Source organism: Talpa europaea (assembly GCF_964194135.1).
Source record: "Talpa europaea genome assembly, chromosome: 12".
Lineage (NCBI taxonomy): Eukaryota > Metazoa > Chordata > Mammalia > Eulipotyphla > Talpidae > Talpa > Talpa europaea.
Genome location: NC_140079.1, coordinates 47,800,155 through 47,821,464, shown reverse-complemented (window position 1 = coordinate 47,821,464; position 21,310 = coordinate 47,800,155). Strand labels below are relative to the sequence as shown.

The window sequence follows — 21,310 nt, the reverse complement described above, 5'->3', positions numbered from 1 at the left end:
CCCTCAGCTAAGATCTAGAAAAGCGCATGAGCAAGCGGCCCAGCCGTGGGGTGGCCCAGCAGAGAGCCACCTGACGAGGGTTCTCTGCAGAAACAGGGCCCTGTGGCTGATGCTGTCATGGCTGTGTCCCCAGATACAAAGGGAAATTGAGGAAAAACCTCTTCGGTGGCCTCCTTCACGCTGACCAGTGCTTTTTCAGAGAAAAAGAGAGAACAAAGAATATCTGATCCACATCAGCTCCTCTGTCGACGGTCTTAGCTTCCCGGCCAGGTCCCAGAGGGCAGGTGGATATCCCTTCTGGGGTCCCTGGGTGGACAGTGTCTTGGCAGGCCTGACAGGCCTTCAGTGTTTGTGATGACAGTTGATTTTGCCTTCTGACTGCTCCAGCAAATCCAGCATCTCCTCGATGATGGCCTGCAGTGCCCGGCCCAGCTGGTCTGCGTTGTAGGGCTTGCCCAGCGGTGGCACATGGACAAAGGCTGAGCGGCCATGACTCTGGTACAGGGAAGTGTAGTAGGTGAAGTCACACAGGTACCTAAGCCACAGGGTGTGGGGGTGGGAGGGAGACCAAAATGGAATGAGAGTCAGTGCCCAGACTAACCAGACAACCGCTGTCCAATGCGCCGAAAGACCGACCCCACACAGCTCTCCTGCCTGCCTGACTGCAGGTGCCTTTTTCTTTCTCCTTTTCCTAATTAACCTGTCCTTTTAAAATGAAAAAAAAAAAAAGAAAGAAAGAAAAAAACAACAAAAAACACCAACCCCAACCTCACCAGAAATCTGAGAGAAATAGCTTCTCCTCCCTCCCTGGATTTGCAAAATTGAAACAACCTTCTAACTCCAAGTGCTGGAGTTAGAAGTGTAGGAGTGAGGGGCCTCCCCGGTGGTGCAGCGGTTGAGCACTGGGTTGCGAAGCTGCCCGCAGCCTCTGCAGCACTGGTTCAATCCCCAGCCACTGGGCAAGGGTCCCACATGGCGCGCAAACCTCTCCTGCCGCCCGCTGCTCCCCTCAGCAGTGTGCTTCGGTCCTTCTGCCTGTTCTGCTCCCCGCTCTGGCTCTGGTGAATTCTCTCACCCTCCCGCGCTTCTGACTGTACCCAGTGCTTGTATAAATAAATAAATCTTTAAAAAAAAAAAAAAAAGAAGTGTGTAGTATAGGAGTGTTAGAAATGTGAGTATACTCACACATGCAGGAGTGTGAGGTGTGTAAATTGCCCCCCCTCCTATCCCAGGAAAAGTGATGACGCAGGCTAGTAAAGTTACAAATGTATAGATTTTATGTTGTGATATTTCTAGTTTTAATGATCTACTTTCAGGAACTGTTTGCCTGAGGGCACAGGAGAGTAAGAACAAGGCATTCATGGCAGGGATGAGTATAAAAGCAGAAAAACAAGGAATGACTTGCTAGGGTCTGAATGTTTGTGTGCCCCTCAAATTCCTTTGTTGAAGTCCCATGTCCCAGAGAGAGAGTATTAGGAGGTGGGGCTTTGAGGAATGAACCCCTGTGAATGATATCAGTATCCATAGAAAAGGGATACAGCAGAGCTCCCTGGCCCTCCAGCCAAGCGAGAACGCAGCGAGGGGCCAGCCGTCTGCAGCCAGGAGACCGTCAGGAGGACAGGACCATGCTCACGCCTGTGGCTTAGACTTCCCAGACTCCAGGGACCACACAGACGCTGGCGGTCTGCTGCAGAGGCTGTACCATACAGTCTGGGTGTGTAGTAGGCTGCACCGTCTAGGTTTGTGTAACTACACTCTTAAGATGTTCGCACGACAACAAAATCACCTAATGTGAGCAATAAATTTCTGTTGTTCATAAACTACCGAGGCAGCCCAGACAGATTCAGACACAGATTCGCTAACAGCTGAGTAGCTGAGCACGAACTTATCCGCACAACCACTATGCAACCTGCACCGTATGAGCAGATCTAGGGGAAAACAGGATTCCCCAAGACCCATGTTGGATGCCCACAAGTGAAACTGGGGAAGGGAACTCTCAGGAAAACACACACTCCGTAACCCTATCCAGGTAAAGGCGGATCGAAACAGGGCAAAGTCCAAAGCCTGCAGTCAAGTGTTCCATGTACAGTCATTCTGCCTAACAATGGGGACATGTTCTGAGAAACATGTCATTAGGTCATTTTGTTGTTGTATGAACATCTTGAGTGTAGTTACACAAACCTAGACGGTGCAGCCTACTACACACCCAGACTGTATGGTACAGCCTCTTGTAGCAGACCACCAGCGTCTATGCGGTCCCTCACTGACCAGAACATAGTTAAGTGGTATATGACTGTATGAATGCAAATGTGGGAGGCAGTAAGAGGGCCCACAATGTAAGTTTCTGATTTATCGAAGGGATTGCTGGGGGCAAGGAGGGAGAGAAAGAGAACTTTTCCACAATGGGATCATATGAGAATATATTCCAGTAAGAGAACAATAGTAAATTCAGTCACTCGTCATTCGGTCATCTGAACTTGCCACCTGACACCTGCCACCTTTAAGCTATAAAAGTGTCCAAAGTGTTGGAAATGAAGACACCAGGGACTATAAAGATGTAATTTGATTGATCTGAGAGGCTGGGGAAGCCTCCCCAAGGAATCAACATGTTGGAGCTAAGATCTTAGAGTGGTGTTATCTGGGGAAGAGGCTGAAGCGTTGTGCAAAGTCCCAGAGGCTGGAGTTGGTGTGTTTGTGGTGTGTTTGTGGAACCAGAGGGGAGCAGTTTGTGGGTCTGGGGATAGTGGAGGCAGGTGAAAGTGGACGGGGTCAAGCATCAGGCCCTCAGAACCTGTGAGTGGTGGGGAAAGGCTGGGATTTTATTCTGGAAGCAGTAGAACTATAGGAGGGATTCAGAAAGGACATCAACTGACTTAAATTTATAAGCAGCCTCACAGTAAGCTGAGCAGTTTCTTCCCAAAGTCCTATTCACCCAGACCTCCAAATGTAGCATCAGTTGGATTATAGAGTTTTTGCAGAGGTAATTATAGGCACAACTCAAAAATATTGCAGGTTTGGTTCCAGACCACCTCAGTAAAACTAATATGGCAGTCAAGTAAGTCACACTAATTTTTGGATTTCCCAGTGCATAAAAAGTTATGTTTATACTGCACTGTAGTCTATTAAGTGTGCCATAGCATTATATCTATAAACCAGTGTACATGCCTGAATTGTCACAGAGACATGAAGTGAGTGCAGCATACGCTGTTGAAAAATGGCACCCACAGACTTGATAAACGCAGGGCTGCCATAAACCTTCAATCTGTGAAAAAACATAGTTTTTGCACAATACAATGAAGCAAAGCACAGTAGAACAAGGCACGCCTGTCACTAAGATGCAGCCATACTGGAGTAGGGAGTCCAAGATTGGCATCATTATAAGAAGGCCATGTGAAGGCACACAGAGAAGAAGGTCATATGGAGATAGAGGCAGCGATTGGGGTGATGCATCTGTAAGACTGTGAACCCTGAGGGTCACCAGCAGCCACCAGAAGCAGGGAGAGAAGCTGAGAACTAACTAGCCCTCCAATCCTCCTAAAGGAGCCTCCCCTGCCCACACCTTGATTTGGACTTCTAACCTCCAGAACTGGTAGAGAATAAATTTCTGTTATTCTAAGCTACTGAACTTGTGAGCTTTGTTATAGCAGCCCTGGTAAACTAATACGGAAACTGGCTACTGGAAGGAGAAGAATAATGTAGATTGGGACAGCAGTGACAGGAAGAACACCAGGGAGGTGACCAGGGTAGTGTCCAGGAGAGAGATGCCAGTGGCCTAGAGGGGCAGAAGTGGGCAGATCTACACATAATGAGCCCCAGAAGTGTATCTACACACTCACCTCTGACCCTCATGCACAGTGAGGACTCGGCCCAGCAAGACCAAGTCAACACACTTGGGCGGTTCAATGCCAGCCTATTCCCATGGAGGAGGGAACCCCTATTCACACCTACCCCATGGGGTCCATGGTGCCTTACCTGCCAGCATCTTGTGAGATGGTCACCGACACATCCAAGCCCAGCGTAGTGACCCTCTTGCAAACAGCATCCATGTCAATGATGGAGTCGATGCTCTCAGGCCCATCCTCCACACAGCACTGTGAGCCAGGGCAGAAGCGGCAGTTGTCCAGCCCCTTGTAGCCCTTGTTGTGCCCACACTTCTCCAGTGTGACTGTGGTTGCCATACCGGACACCCCCACATGTACCACCAGCTGCAGACAGACAGGCAGGGCTTAACAAGGTATGACCATGGGTCTGGGGATTCCCTCAGGCCAAAAAAGGGGCATCATGCTTCCTGGGCTGCTCTACCTGCAGTTTTGCTGTTTTTCTGACCTCCTGCTGCTGGAATACATCCTATAGTCACTCTTGCAGAAAGTATGTAAAGCTATGAAACAAGCAAAAATATTCATTGCGGGGCCTCCCTAGTGGCACAAGGGGTTAAGTCTTGGCACTATGAAGCTATCTGCAGCAGCCACTGCAGCACAAGTTCGAGTTAGATCCCCAGCTAGGGAGCTGACTCACATGGCTCACCAGACCTCTCCTGTCTCCCCTGCTGCTCCCCTCAGCAGTGTATTTCAGTAGATCTACCTGTTCTGCTCTCCACTCTGTCTCTGGTGAATCTTCTCAAACCCCACACACCTCAGGCCTACACCCCAGCTCTTGTATGCATAAACAAACAAACAAACAAACAAACACATAAATAAATAAAATAAATCTTTTAAAAATATTCATTGCAGGGGCCTCTCCAGTGGTGCATCAGGTTGAGCACCGCACTATGAAGCTGTCTGTAGCCTCTGCAACGTGGGTTCAATTCCCAGCTGGCCAGGGAGAAACACACATGGTGCAGCAGACCTCTCCTGCCTCACCTGCTGCTCCCCTCAGCAGTGTATTCGGTCTGTCTGCCTGTTCTGTTCCCCGCTCTGTCTCTGGTGAATCCTGTCAACCCCCACATCTCTGGCCTATACCCCAGCTCTTGTATGCATAAATAAATAAATCTTAAAAAATAAAAGAAAATAAATTATTTGAGCTGTCCTGAGTTGCTGGCATGAGAATGAGTCGTGGGCCATTGCCCCAGAACCTAACTCCCCGAGTTACGAGCTGGCTGACCACTGTATTCACTACTGGATGCCTAATGCCTGCACTGTCTTATCATGGGTATTCAAACACTCAATACCCATGAATGTGAAAACCGAACAGAAGCTGTAGAAGAATGGTCAGGTGGTGACCTCTCCCACCACCAAGAAAAGAAATGTCCCCGTCTGAACACCTGGAAACTGTGATTAAGACTTTATTGGGCTCTGGTGAATTCTCTCACCCTCCCGCGCTTCTGACTGTACCCAGTGCATGTATAGACAAACAAACAAACAAATAAATAAATAAAAAAAAAAAACATGCCTCTATTTAAAAAAAAAAAAAAAAAAAAAAAAAAGACTTTATTGGGGAAAAGGGTCTTTGCAGATGTAATTCAGCAAAGAACTGTGAGATAAGATGATTCTGGAATTATCCAGGTAGGCTGAGAATCCAATCACAATTTTTTTTGTAAGTCAATTATAACTGAAAGTTATTCTACCCTGACTAGAGGTAGAAGAGGAGAAGCCATGTGAAGACAGAGGCTGCGTTGGGGTGAAGCAGTCGTAAGTCAAAGGCACCTGGAGCCCCCAGAAGCTAGAAGAGGCAGGAAGAATATTCCCCTAGAGCTTCCTGAGGAAGCTCAGCCTTGCCACACCCTGATTTTGGACTTCTGGGCTCCAGAAGTGTGAAGAGATGAACTCTTGCTATTCTGAGATACCCAGTTTGTGGTCACTTTTTATGGCGGCCATGGAAAACCACTCCTCATCGCATGCTGCTTAAACAGAACGCATGTATGGGCCTCCCTGGTGGTGCAAGGGGTTAAGTCTCAGCACTATGAAGCTATCTGCAGCCTCTGCAGCACGAGTTCAATCCCCAGCCAGCCAGGGAGCAACCCACATGGAGCAGGAGACCTCTGCCGTCTCACCTGCTGCTTCCCTCAGCAGGGTATTTCAGTACATCTGCCTGCTCTATTTCCCACTCTGTCTCTGGTGAATCCTCTCACACCCCATATCTCTGGCATGTACCCCAGTTCTTGTATGCATAAATAATCTTAAAAAAAAAAGACAGAACACATGCACACGTACATGCATACATGCAGTGCAGAAACACCTGTCTGAAGACTGTGAGTGGTACAATCACAACAACCACAGCACCTGTTAACCACTACTAACTGGGAGCGGCTCTGCCCCCAGGGATGTTCAGCCATGTCTGGAGTGTCTACAGGGCAGCAACACTGGGGGCACAGCATCTTTAGCACCTAGCAGGAATGCTGTTCAACACCCTACAGTTGGCATGGGGATCCAAGGGGTTTGCCTGAGAACTCACAACTCATTGGTAATAGCCTGACTCCATAATCCTTTTCTTTGTCCCTTTGTATAGAGTGTGGAAAACTTTAAAGCATACTCATGTATTAGGTTTTTATTTTTTAACTAGAATAGGCAAAGCAGAAAAGTCCATTCATAGAGGCTTTAGTTCCTCCTCACTAAATGTCCAGGTTCCCTCTAAAAAGTGGCACATTCCTCTTGAGATGCAACAGGAGGGCTTACTAAAGGAAGATTCTTGATTAGCCCTAAAGAATACAAACCGGGCCTGCTGGTGGCATAGGGGTTAAGTCAGTGCTATCACCATTACAAGCTAAATTCAATCCCCGACCAGGGAACTGACCCATATATGGCCCAGCAGACCTCTCCTGTCTTGCCTGCTGCTCCCCTCAGCAGTGTATTTCAGTAGCTATATCTCCTCTGCTCCCCACTGTGTCTCTGGTGAATCCTCTTACCACCACCATCACCACCACCCACACCTCTGGCCTACACCCAAGTTCTTTATGCCAAAAAAAAAAAAAAAGAAAAAAAAGAATACAAACTAGCAGGCTAGGGTAGGGGTGGATGGAGTCCTACAGTGGACCGGGACCTCACCTATGAGAGGCACCAGTGCAGGTAAGTTCCCAGGCATCTCGGCTGAACCACAGGAGTTTGTGGTTCCTGCTCTATGGCCTCTGTTCTACCACATCTGGTAATGCCACAGTCCTTGCTACATCCACTTTCCCTTTGCAGGACCCTCCAACCCCAACACACACGCACACTCCCCTTTTTCATTCCCTCTGGCTACCAGAGTGGGCATGTAATTCAGGCCTGGCAAGTCAGAACATTCCTTCTCCCCATAACCCACAACGACTGGCCCAGAGATTGCTATGTGACCCAAACTGGCCAGTAAGAACCAGTCACAGGGGCCTCCCCTGGTGGCACAAAGGGTTAAGTCTCAGCATTATGAAGCTATCCGTAGCCACTGTAGCATGAGTTCGATCCCTGGTCAGGGAGTTAACCCACATGGTGCAACAGACCTTTCCTGTCTCACCCGCTGCTCTCCTCAGCAGTGAATGTCAGTAGATCTGCTTGTTCTGCTCCCCACTCTGTCTCTGGTGAATCCTCTCACCACCCCGCACCTCTGGCCTATGCCCCAGCTCTTGTATGCACAAATAAATTAAAAATAAAAAAACAATCAGTCAAAGACTCTAGGGAACTATTAGCAGGACAAGTGCTCTCTGCTGAGTTGGCTAGACTGCAAAGATATGAACCAGCAGTCAAAGCAAAAGCTGACTGCAAAGCAAAGCTGAGAAGTCAAGAAATGATGGCGATAACACCACGTGATCCAGTGGATCAAGCTACACCTGGAGCGCCAACATTTGTGCCTAAGCTGACCAGGGCATTTTTTTTTTTAAAGAACCGGGGTACAGGCCAGATGCGTGGGAGGGTGAAAGGATTCACTGGAGACAGAACGGGGAACAGAACAGGCAGACTGAAGAAATACATTGCTGAGGGGAGCAGCGGGCGACACAGGAGAGGTCTGTCTCGCCATGTGGGATCCTCGCAGGCTGGTTGGGATCGAACCTGCACTGCAGAGGCTGCGAACAGCTTCACAGTGCGGTGCTCACCCATCTGCACCACCAGGGAGGGCCAGGGCATGTTCTGATTATCACTTATGCCCAAACATGCCGTCACTAATACAGAATTCCAGTGCGACAGAGCCAGGCTCTGTGAAGTCCCAGACATTTGCTTTCCTCCTTCACCTACAAAGGCAATCGGGAAAATGTGGCCCTTTGGGGGAAAAGGCCATGGCACAGGAGTAGGAAAAAAGTCACATGTGTGGGGCGCCCACCTGCACATCCCAACAAGGAAGCATGTGCCTTTGCTCCACTCACCTGTGGGCTGTGCTTCTCCCACAGGGCGGGGATGAGCCTCTGGACAGTCTTGTACTCCACTGGAATCTCGTATACATGCAGGTCCACGCTGTCACCAAGCCCCAGCTTCTCCAGCTCCTGGAAGAGAGAAGAGAGGCTTTAGGTAGGGTGCAGGGATAACTGCTTTAAGAGGGGAAATTGACTTACCCCAGAAAGTGGGGGTTCCTGGCTCACTAAGCACAATGGAGGTGTGAGTGCTGCTCTGTTTCAAAGGCCTGTCCTCAGCCTCTTCACCTACTCGTGTGAACTGTGCATTTCTGGGCAGAGGCAGGACTTTGTGGCCACTAGAACTAGGCTCCTGGGAATGAACCCTGCCTCTGTGACCTTGGACAGGCCACTTAACCTCTTTGAGCTTCATTTTCCCCATTTGTAAAAGAGGGATGCTACAGTCACGCATCGCTTAACGTTCCCATCAACAACAGACCACATACGATGGAGCAGGACCGTCTAGCCCAGGAGTGCAGTGGGCTGTATCATTTAGTGTGTGATCACACGCTGACATTCACACAATGATGAAATCACCTACCAAGGCATTTCTCAGGTGTTCCCTTCCTTCATTGATGCCCGATTGTATTTCACAAGGTAGTTATAAGAATTCAATGAACTAATTCACACTTGAGCTCCAAGCAATGCCGGGCACATTATAAGTACTCAAATAACGCTGGCTACCAAACCACTCTTGCTTTTGTCATGTTACTACATTTGCCCCTTGGTTAGACCTGGTAAGAATTAGTTGTGGTGCATGGCAGGGTCTCACTATGCATTTACAGATGGACCCAACTCTGTACAGAGCTTCTAACCACATAGGGTGGTGGGGGACAGGGTTTTAGAAGGTCATGAGTTATTTACAAAATCAGGCAGTTGACCACGGTGTGCATACTTCTCTGGGACAACACCAATGCTTTCCTGGGATTCTGAACATGGTCTGCCATGGATCGCCTGTTAGTTCCTCCCAGGGAGAGGCGCCAGCTGGCCTCTTTCCCCCAGCCAGCCCAAGGTACAGTGTAGTGAGTCTAGAATCATATTTGCTGGAAGAAAAATCATCCCACCAGCCCTGACACCCAGAGATGTTTGGTGAGGAAAGTTTCACCTCCATATGAAAAACTAAGCATTCTTCAGAGTAAAATGAATACTCCAAATAATTATTATTGACAGTCCTGTTTCTTATTCTCAGCTCTCATGTGCTAGGTTGAAAAGTCCACTACTCTTGGGCATCATCGAATTCTATGGGTGAGTCCTAGGAGAAGCATTCTCATGTCTGGTCTTGCTTAATTCACCCTAGGTAAGTTCTTGCATCTCCTGCAGCAGCTTCGGGATTTCTTGATCCTTGGCCTGGACTTTGTTGTGCATGTTGTCCCAGTTCTGCACCGGTTCCACCAAAGCTGTTCTGGAGAGGCAGAGTCCTTTGTCAAAGATGGATAATTCCAAGTTGCTCCCCAAAGAGGGTACATCAAAGTTATGAACACAAGGACACCTGGGGGGTAGGCAGGAAAGATGTGGGGAGGAGAGGTAGTATCTCAAACTCCAACATGGAAACTGGGACCCCATCCCTTTAGCCAAGTCAATGATGTGTGGGATTAGGTATGGCTTCTTGAGAAAGCTCATGGCCAACCTGCTCCCCAATAGTGGCACCCATATCAGCCACAGAACTTTTGGGCAGGTGGTTGGGGATGGGGAGTTGTATTGTTGTGTAATAACAATTTTAAAACATACTCAAGAGAAAACTTGATCAAACATTTCACTTCTCAGGCCTCCCTGGTGGCGCAGCGGGTTGAGCACAGCGCTGTGAAGCTGTCCGTGGCCTCTGCAGCACAGGTTCGATTCCCGGCCAGCCAGGGAGATTCCCACATGGCGCAGCAGACCTCTCCTGTCTCGCCCGCTGCTCCCCTCAGCAGTGCTTTCCGTCCGTCTGCCTGTTCTGCTCCCCACTCTGTCTCTGGTGAATCCATTCACCCTCCCATGCCTCTGGCCTGTACCCCAGCTATTGTATAAATAAAAAATAAATCTTTAAAAAAACCCAACATTTCACTTCTCTCACAGTCTTTTTCCTTGGTCATTCATATTTATTTTCTTTGGGCTCACTTTTCATCAAAGCCTTAATTTCCTGGCTGTGTAAGGGGAAGAGAAGTGACATTCTTGGAAGGATTTGAGGATTTAGAGATGAGGCAGCGATTTTAATCCAAGCAAAGGCCTGGAATAGATACTCCTACAAAGAAGACATGCAAATGACCCATAAGCACATGAAACAATGCTCAACATGATTAGCCACCAGGGAAATACAAAGCAAAACCACAACGAGATTCCACTGCACACCCACCAGGATGGCTATTATCCAAACAACAGAAAATAATATGTGTTGGCAAGAATATGGAGAAACTGGAGCCACACACACGCTGTCAGTGGGAATGTAAACTGGTACAGTCACTGTGAAAAACAGTCTGGAAATTCCTCAAAAATTAAACACAAGCTCACCCTATGATCCAGCAATCCTATTATTAGGTATATACACCAAAGAACTGAAAGTAGGATCTTGAATAGATACACATACACCTATGCTCATGCATCACTCAGCAATGACTTACAGCAGCCAAAAAGTGGAAGCAACCTATATATACACACCAACTAATGTAAGGATAAATATACGTGGGCCATCCAGACCAGGGAACAATCATCAGCCATAAAAAGGAAGGGAATTCTGACACAGGCTACAAAAAGGATGATCCTTGAGAACATTAGTCTCAAATAAGTCAGTCACCAAAGGACAAATACTGTGTGTCTGCACTCATATAAGGTCTCTAGAGGAGTCAAATGCATGAAATTAGAAAGTAGGATGGTGGGCGCCAGGGGCTGGGGAGGGGTGGGAGTATTTAGTGAAGACGGAATGTCAGTTTGGGAAGATAAGAACATTCTTGAGATGGAGGGTAGTGATGGCTGCACATCAGTGTGAATGCATCACTGAACTGGCCACTAAAACATGGGTAAAATGGTAAATTTTATATTATATACATACATACACACATACACACATACATAGTCACAATAAAAATTACTTAGAAACTGAGAAAAACTTTTAAATTGTATTTATCTATTTATCTATATATTCATTTAGATAAATTATATTTATTTGTCTATAAGGAAAGAGTAAATATCATAATATTAACATTTGGGGAATGAGGGTATGAAAAGACTTCTTTGCTTGACTTCTTTGTTAACTGAATAGGGATAAAGATTCAAGGGCTGGGAGAAGTCTCCAGCAAAGACCTTATTTCAGTCCAAGGTAAATAATCGTATCCATCTTTAAATCCTTGCAACCACAACCCTACTTTTTCTTCCCCTCTGATCTCCTGCTACTTAAAATTTTACTGTCCCCGCTCCCATCTTTTTCCTGTGACTCTGGCAACTCTTGTTTGGTGACAGAAAATAAACTGAAAGGAAATAAATGTCTGTCTTTCAGACTGAGTGAGAAATTGGAAGGATCACCTTTAGTTGTTATACGGGGGGAGTTGTCCCCAAATTGAGCCTGCTATCCATAAGACTGGCTCCCCCACAAGCCCAGGCAAGTCACTTGGTAGTACCACCCCCACAGGAGGGGACTGAGGAGGTCACTAACTAGATTAGTAACCAGCTGGTCATGCCATGTATGTGGAGGCTAGATGCCCGGCTGGGGAGACCCCATGGATTCTCCCTATCCCTATACCCCCAGGAATGGGCACTAGGTGCCAAGCAGCCTTGCCTACCCTGAACAACTCAAATGCAGTCCCGCTGGGTGGAGTGGAATGGCCACCTGCCCACATGGCTGTCTAGTGCCGGGAGATCTTAGAGCTGGCATCACCAGGAAGTCACAAGGTGAGCCACCTTCTTGATCTAACATTTACTCCTTGTCCCCACCTACCCCTACCCTATCTGGGGAAAGAAAAATATAAACTAAGAAAACTACCATCAAAGATTCATACACACCCCAAGGCCAGAGGTATCCACGTGTTGTTCACGAAGGACCATCAGTGTCTCAGCTGCTTTCTTCTTAGGGGCAAACCTCAAAACTCCAAATGCCAAGGAAGAAGGGCTAAGTCATGAAAAGAACCAATTGCACCTCCCCACCTATACCAACATAGCAGCTGCCTCCAGGGCAGAATGGATAGGGGGTGGGGAGGCACACAGAATATTCTGAAGTGTTCTATACCTTGATGAAAGTGTAAGACATGGGCATTAATACCTGCCACTGAAGTGATGGGCTGCTGAAGCGCTGCATATTATTTTATGCAAAATTTTCTCCAATTTTAACAAGGAAAAGAGAGAAGCAGCTAGAAAATTCATCTCAAGTAATAAGTGAGGCCCATAATCAAGTACAATTCTTTGCCTCTGCTCCAACAAAGTAGGGGGTTCTCCTGGGGGGTGATAGCGCACCCCAGGTTCCATGATACTTTGCAATGAGTGCAGTCACTGAGCACACCTCCTAAAAGAATTGGGTTCGGGTGCCCCAGACAGCACATTGTCTACACCCTGTCTACCTGACAAGACCCTGTCGTGTAGCTGCGTCTGACCGATTCCCTTGACCCCACAACAAAGACCCCCTTTGTTCCCTGGTAATATCCTTAGCAGGTCTGTCTAGACTCACTGTGGCAGTAATTGTCCCGTGATGTCACCAAAACCTGTGACCCAGCTCCTCCTTACCCTGCTTGAGCAGGAAATGCTCCAAATGCCCCAAGTCAAGGGGATACTGGCCCTCACACCCACCTGAGCCCCCTAGGAAGGGACACCCACAGCAAGTGTCCCACATCCCCCACCTGAGACGTGGGGGAGACAGGACACGGAAATATAAAACACAGTCCCTCTTGGGAGTGGTGCTGGAGGGCAACACGATGGGGGGGCAAACAAAGGGGTATGTCCCTCCAACTCCACACTCCCACATCTCCTGCAAGGCTGCTGGGAAACTGTTCCCTCACTAGGACACAAATTTTCCCAGGAAACCAACAAGGAAGGTCAGAAGGGAGAAAGGGGGAGGGGGAGAGAGAGAAAGAGAAAAAAAGAGACATGGAAACAGAGGGAAAAGACAGAGACAGAGAGAGAAACAGAGACAGAGACACAAAGGAGAGACAGACAAGAGAGAAAAAGAGAGAGGAAAGAGAGATGAAAGAGAGACAGTGACAGAGATGGAAAGAGAACAAGAGATGGAGACGAGACAGCAACAAAGATATGGAGAGAAAGGGAGAGACAAAGAGGAAGTTCGCTTCTCTCAGAGAGCAGGCGGGTTCCTTCTACAGATGGCAACCTGGGCTTCTGAAAACTCAGCTGGGACAGGAAGTAACATTCACTTAATATTCAACTTCTTCAGTTTGGGGTGACAGCCGTCAGCTGCAGTGTGCAGGTTCTGGACAGTATCAAGCACATTCCACGGCAGATCCTCTTGAGGAATGGATTGCAATCATCCAACAGCCGCACTCTTTTAATGGGCAAGCCTGCTTGTTTTAATCTGTACCAAAGGCAGCTCGGAACACCTATACAAGGCTGTCACAGATGCCGAAGTGCAGAGGGCACCTGACACATGCACCACAGCCTCCTGGGCATCTCCACCGATGCCACGTCTTAGAACAAGCAAGGCCACCAAGTGTGGCAGAGAAGTCTGCAGAGAGTTTACATCTCCAGCAAGGAGAAGCTGGGAAGTGACACAAGGGACTTCTGCGAGGAAGAAGTACGAAGAAGCATCCTGGAAAGTTCTAGAGCTCAATCCAGTGCACACAGATCAAATTTCATGGACTTACAACACTTGCACTGGGGGAGGTACATGGGACCTCCTTTATCATTTTTAAGGTAAACTACCAGCTCTGGGAAGTTTGGCTTCTTTTTAGTGGGGGAAGGATGGAAAATCCTCTCTTCTTGTTTCAAAAACTTGAGGATAGAAGTGGAAAGTCTTCCAGAAACCAGGTCTGCAAAGATGGGTGACTGAAATACCAGGGGTCTTTCCCCTTGGGCAGCAGGCTGAAAAGCTGCCATCGTCCGCCATCCGTCCTCCGCCATCTGAGGGATTTCCAAAGATTGTTTAATTGATTTTTCTCCTATTTAGATGCAGATTATAGTGTCTGGGGCCCAGGAATTCAGACACATGGCTTTGTGTCCACTCAGTCCCGTGAAGGCTCCTGTCTGAAACCCGCACAAAGCCAGACACACACGTCTTCAGAAACACGCTGTTTCCTTTTTGTCTGGGGCTCCAGGGAGTGGACAAGCAGGGCCTCGGACACGCTCCCATCTGCAGGATCCCGGGAACTCTGTCCCTCTGTCCTGCTCACAAAGTGGGATGATTTTTTTTTTTTTTTAAAGGAAGAAAGTGGCCAAGATTTTGAGGTCTCAGAGTAGGGATGATTAAAAAGATGAGAGGCTTGAAGAAGAGGTTGACACATTGAGGTTTCAACTTGGATTTCTCTCCAAATTCAGAGCTCTGGGGTGGAAAGCTGGGGATGCTTTAAATCAAGCAGCTAATGGGCTAAGATTAACACGAGTTTGGCTCCGGTCTCTGCAGATCTGATTTATATAAGGAGAAAACGTCTCCCTCTTTTCTCTGTCCATTGTTCCCCAGTCTGTCCCTCCAAATACCCCATCTGACAAAGAAACTGGAAGGTTTTGCAGGCTGACAACCTGCTCAGAATAGTGGAAAAGAACCCCCCATATGCAGTCTTTCCCCACCCCTCAAGCTGTAGGGAGGCAACAATGAGGATCAATATACCCTCTCTATGAAGTTAACACATCCCCTATATCCCTGCCTGCTTCCCCCAAACCCGGTGAGGCATGGGCACTTCTAAGGCGGCCTGACTGGTGGGCTGACTCTTCTGGGGCTTCAGTTTCCTCATCTATAAAGTGGGTACAAGTTGGGACAATTCAGAGTACTGGACAGCAAAAAACACTTGGAAGCCCTCAACAAATACAAGCTACAGCAGTGGCTATCAGGGAGGAGGTACACATCACATTTAAATATTTTGCAGGAGACTTTCTCTGTAGATTCCTCCCTTTCTTTAGAGCTAAATATTTCCAGGCAGAGCCCAGCCCCCAGTCTGACTCCAACCCTCCAGATCCGAGTTACCTGGACTGCAATCCAGCTGGCATTCACAGTGTGTTCTCCAAAAGGCCCGAACCCTGAGGAAAAAACAAAACAAAACAAAACAGTATAAGCAGCATGTTACCATCCAGTGGCCCTTCCAAGTCTGCTCCAGACCAGCTGCTACCCCCTACCCCCGCCCCCAGGAACAGAGCAGGGAGCTTCAAGGAACAGCTGCCACCAGAAAGAACATTGGACCCCGGCCCCGAGTTCTAGGGTGTATCCAGTGGCCCTTCAGACACACACACACAAAACATACACATACCCACTTTTTGCTCTTAATTGAAACTGTGGGTCATTTCTTGTCTTCACCTCCACCTGACCTCCTGCAAGTGACCAGTGGTCTCCTTTTATCCCAGAAAAGTCTTTGTTCCTTCATTTTCTCTACTACTCTTGACCCGTAAGTGATAATTATTTTACCACTGTCTTTATGCAGGGCCTCTTCCCTGGACTCTATAAATGCAAAGTCACATAGGCACTCCATGAGTCACCACCATTCACCTAATGAGGAATGGCCCGTAGGGATGGACACATGCGGGTGTCTCCCAGGCGAGGCTGTCCAGGCACCATCCTGCCAACATCCATCCATTCACACCAACTCTAGGCCCCATTTACAACCCAAGCTGAGAATGACTGCACTGCAACATTTGGCCTCACTGTAGCCCTCTTCCAGCAAGGGTGTTTCTTAGGCATTTTACAGGAGCAGGGACGACTGAGACACACAGAGGTCAGTCAGCTGCCTGACAACACACGGTGAGAAGATGGAAGAACTGAGCTTCAAACTGAGACCCATCAAGAGTCCACAGCTTCCCTCTTCTAGTCACCCCGTGACACTGCCTACAAAATAAACATCTCCAAGAGAGACTGCCCTGGAAGCCTGGGTCACTCCAGCTGGGTGGAGAGTTCCAACTGGTGATAAGGCCCTAGTAAGGGTGCTGTGCCCTAGGAAAGCAGCCCCTCCCCTTCTGTAGGGTCAAGATCTGTCCACTTCCTCATGCACAGACTCAGGTTGAGTCCCAGTTCAGTCACTTACAAACAGGGTGATCTCTCTGGGCCCCATTTTCCCCCTCTGCAAAATATAGATAATGAAGATGGAATGAGTTCATGTCAGGAAAATGACCCATCTAGCACCTGCCTGCATAGTCAGTGCAAGAGAGAGAGAAATCACCAGAATCAGGAGGGCTGCAGGGGAGAGGTGACATTCCCCTCAACATTACACACACCTGTTAGGCTGGTGCCTGGCTTCTTCCTCCTTATTGATAGTTCCAGGATCAGCCCCACCCTCCAGGCACTACAAAACACCTCTGTGAACCATAGCGAATTTCCCACTGACTTCTCCAGACAGCTGATCAAAATGATCCTCCAACCAGAGGCCCTGCTGCAGGTGACTCCCACGTGCCCCCCCCCCCGCGGCAAAGTCTCCTCCAAAAGGAATAGAGAGTTGGTGACAAGGGGAACCGGGATGACCAGCAAACAGCCGGCAGAAAACATTTTTACCAAGATGGTCCCTGGAACAACCCTGAGATTCGCCAGGCACCCAAGGTCCGCCGACCTCCACCTGCCCTGCCACGGGAGAACAGCTACCCTTGCGCGCAGAGCTGGGGAGCAGAGGCTGGCAGGAGGTTCATTTGTCACCGGGGCACTTCCTGCCCGCAAATCGGCCTTTGTCCCCTGGGGCCTGGGGTGGGAACAGGCTCGACCCCGGGAGGGGCAGGGCGGCGGATTTCAGTGGAGCCCGCCGGTCAGGCGGACTGCATGGGCAGGTGCCCAGAGGCTCACCGTCCTCCCCGGGTTAGGAGGGACGCCGGAGCCGCTAGCTCCGCCAGAGGCACTTGCCGGGACTCCCAGACCCCCAACTTACCCCGCCCCCTGACACTGGGACCCCAGTGGGCCCCCTTCTCCACTTTCTACGTCGCGCCGACCGAGCTGCGCTCCCGCGGGCGGTGACATCGTCCAAACCTGGGACGACTTCTGGCACCTGCCCCGCCCGAGCCGCCATGCCCCCCCGCGGCCCCCAGCCGCCGGAGTCGTCAGCCAGCCCAGGCTCCGGCCGCTGTCGCCGCCGTCCGGCGCGCCTTGCTCCTACCCGTCACGACCACCGCCTTCCTGGGCTGCTCCATGGCGGGCTCGGGTGCGCTTCCGACCCGCTGCAGTCCCGGCTGCTGCATCTGCCGCCGCAGCCAGCCGCGCCCGGCCCGCGCCCCCCGCCGGGGCCCCGCCCCGGCCCGCCCCGCCCCCGCCCCCGCCCCCGCCCGCGTCGGGACACGCCCCCAGCCCGCCCCGCCCCCAACGGCCCCTCGGCGTGCGCGCCCCCGAACCGCCCCGCCCCGCCCCGCCCCGCCCCCATCCGCGCTCGCCCGCAGCTGCTGCGCTGGCGCGCCCGCGCCCGCCCCCCCCGCAGCCTCGGTTTCCCCATCTGAGATGCGTGGGGTGTGGTGTGGTCGCTTGACTTCTCTGGACCAGGCTCTGGGGACCAGCTGGTCATTTTTATGCGGCAGGAGTTCCGTGGGCGCTTGCTGTGTGCCTGCTGCCTGGCATCCCGGCCGAGAGGTTGGGGTGTGGAACTGTGTGGAGGGTGCCAAGGCTGTTTGCAGGCCCCCATATTGTGGAGTGGGCAGTGGTGGCCGCGGACACACGTGAAGGGCTCCTCTCCCTCCACACTCACCCCTTTGTAACCTCAGCAGTCCTGCAAGGCTGAGGCACCCCAGGACCTTTGCCCTTGCTGCTTCCATTCTCCTGGCTTAAGTCCCGCAGGTACGGAAAACCCGGCTGCTTTTCCTTCAGGGCTCAGCTCCAACATCACCTTCTCTTCAGGGTCCTCCTTCCCCTCCCTGGCTGCAGTTCCCACCGTTATTTCCTTGTGCCAAGCTCTTTTATAGCAGGGATCACATTCAGAAATCCCCTTCCTTTCATTGCCATTACTTTTCTGGTTTAATTCCTATTTCTTCTTTTTTATATAGTACATGAATTATTTATTTATATTTCACATCGTTGTTCATTAAAATTTTTTTTTGACAGTGCTTGCTTTCTTTTCTCAAGTGTCATCCTCATAGAATTTCTACCACCAATTCACCTGTGCACCATCACCATAGTCCCTTATGCTCTTCCCACCCTTATTTTTTTTAAAGTTCTTTATTTTTTTAATTTATTTTTATTTATGCAAAAACTAGGGTACAGGCCAGAGGCACGGGAGGGCGAGAGAATTCACCAGAGACAGAGTGGGGAGCAGAATAGGCAGATTTCCTGAAATACACTGCTGAGGGGAGCAGCAGGCAAGACAGGAGAGGTCTGCCAGGCCATGTGGGTATCTCCTTGGCCAGTGGGGAATGGAACCCACACTGCAGAGGCTGTGGACAGCTTCACAGCGCTGTGCTCAACATGCTGCGCCACAGGTCTTTCCACCCTTATTTTGATCTCTCCCCCTCCCCTGCAGAATGTCTCTGATTTATAGTTTTCTGTTTATTTTTGTTTTGTTGTGGTTTTTTTTTAATTGTTTTTCTCCCCCTGATCCCTTATTTGGTTCCCCTATATTCCTCCTATAAGTGAAACCATCAATATTTTTCCTTTTCCTTCTTATTTCACTGAGCATAATCTCTTCTAGCTCCATCCATGTTGCTGCAAATGGCATTAGTTTATCTTTTTGATTGCTGAATAATATTCCATTGTGTATATGTACCACATCTTCTTTATCCAGTCATCTATTTTGGGGCATTAGGGTTGTTTCCAAGTCTTACCTATTATAAATAGTGCTGCAATAAACATAGGGGTGCAGGTATCCTTTTGAATTAATGTTTTTGTGTCCTTTGGGCTGTAGGAGTGGAATTGCTGGGTCGTGTGGCAGTTCCATTTTCAGTAATCTGAGGAACCTCCACACAGCTTTCCATAACGGTTGGACCTATTTGCTATTTCTTCTTTTTTTTTTTTAAAGAGGCATGTATTATTTATTTGTTTGTTTGTTTGTTTATACATGCACTGGGTACAGTCAGAAGGGCGGGAGGGTGAGAGAATTCACCAGAGCCAGAGCAGGGAGCAGAGCAGGCAGAAGGACCGAAGTATACTGCTGAGGGGAGCAGCTGGCACAGGAGAGGTCTGTGCGCCATGTGGGACCCTTCTCCAGTGGCGGGGGTGGGGGGTGGGGTGGGGTGGGCAGCCGGGAATCGAACCGGCCGCGGGTAGCTTCGCAACCCAGCGCTCAACTGCTGCGCCACCGGGGAGGCCCTATTTTCTATTTCTTTTAACATAGGACTAGGACTTAAGGGCAGGGGTATTGTTTCCATGGCTACCATGTCCCTGCACCCAGTATTTGCCTGGCACACAGCAGATCCCTGCCAACGTTCATCAGAGACCAGAATTCCTTGCAAAACAGCCAGAGAAATAAAACTACATTTTCTAGCTATATCCTCAGAGACAAGATTTGTTTTTTCTAGAAACATACCCTGAACTTGGGTCACTGACATCTCATTCCAGCCATATTGGTCCCTGATTAGCTGGTATGCTGACAAAAATCTTCCGCCTCTGGCCAGGGCCTCACATCGTCCAGGGCAGGTTTCCTGGGCTGCCTGGGAAGCCCTGCCTGCAATCTCAAATTGAAGGTCACATACACACAGCAGCTATTTTGGTCTCTGGCAGCTTCAGGTAGAATTCAGAAAATCTGGGAGCCGGCCTGGGTTAGGCCTGGGAAACGGACCCCAGCCAAATGGGAGAAAAGATCGGAACAAACATCTCACCAAGAGTCAGGTTTAAAATTCCAGCATGTAATATGTGCCCATAAAAATGTGCATATTACTAGAAGCCTGGGATGTGGCAAGAAGAAAATCACAGTAGGTTTCCTTTTCCTCCATCACACTGAGGAAAAGCAGAGAGACCAAGCACACTCAGTCAGCGGTACAGGGAGAAAGTCATGCGTGGCCGTCAAGAATGACTAGGGCTGGGGTCTCCCTGGTGGTGCAGAGGTTGAGTGCTGGGTTGGGAAGCTGCCTGCAGCCTCTAAAGCGCCAGTTCGATCCCCGGCTGCTCCCAGTGCTTGTATAAATAAATATATTTTTTTAAAGATTTATTTATTTATTTATTCATGCAAGCACTGGGTCAGAAGCGCGGGAGGGTGAGAGAATTCACCAGAGCCAGGGCGGGGAGCAGAGCAGGCAGAAGGACCGAAGTACACTGCTGAGGGAAGCAGCGGGCGGCAGGAGAGGTCTGCGTGCCATGTGGGACCCTCGCCTGGCGGCCGGGGAGCAGCCGGGGATCGAACTGGCGCTGCAGAGGCTGCGGGCAGCTTTGCAACCCAGCGCTCAACCTCTGTGCCACCTGGGAGGCCCTTAAAAAAAAAAAAAAAAAAGAAGAGTGACTAGGGCTAAAGGCCCTTGTTTCCTGGCAGCCTGACCCACAAATGACATGTCCCTGGTGTTCTCTTTTTCAAATTCGCAAAACCCTTAGCAGGAGGAACTATTCTTACCCCATTTTACAGGTGAAGAAACTGAGAACCAGAACAGCTAAGCCACATGTCACATGTCACACATGAGTGGGGCTGGCATTTAGAGCAGGAGTACAAGAGCATACTCTTAGGGGAGGACAATGGGACCCCAAATCACCCTGCCTGGAGCTGCCAAAATAGGGCTCAAAGATTGGCTATAACCAGCACAACCCATAGAGGGTAGGGAAGGGAATAGAGACTCTTAAAACAAAAAGTAAGATGATTACATTACAAAGTCAAGTGCAGGGCCTCCCTGGTGGCCTAGGGGTTACCGCTAAGGCCTGAGTACCTGAGTTTGATCCCTGGTCAGGGATTTAATCCACATGGCAAAGCTGACCTCTCCTGTCTTGCCGAGAGCTCCCTGCTGCTCCCCTTAGCAGTATATTTCAATACATCCACTTGTTCTGCTCCCCACTGTGAACCTCTCACTCTCAGCACCTCTGGCCTATGC

The 21,310-nt window shown here is 49.5% G+C and overlaps 1 protein-coding gene across 2 annotated transcripts; it reads right to left on the bottom strand.

Moving 5' to 3' along the window:
* Window positions 1-342: 342 nt before the first annotated feature.
* Window positions 343-17,509, bottom strand: PGPEP1 (pyroglutamyl-peptidase I; the record flags this gene model as incomplete). 2 transcript variants are annotated; one of them, XM_084249327.1, is made up of 5 exons in its annotated part: window positions 343-535; window positions 3,973-4,205; window positions 8,249-8,380; window positions 15,375-15,427; window positions 17,476-17,509. In XM_084249327.1, the coding sequence occupies 5 exons, from the start codon at window positions 17,507-17,509 to the stop codon at window positions 343-345; spliced, it is 645 nt and encodes a 214-aa protein (XP_084105453.1). The 2 variants fall into 2 exon arrangements, with proteins under 2 accessions (XP_084105453.1, XP_084105454.1); XM_084249328.1 differs by having other exon boundaries at window positions 8,264-8,380.
* Window positions 17,510-21,310: the final 3,801 nt, after the last annotated feature.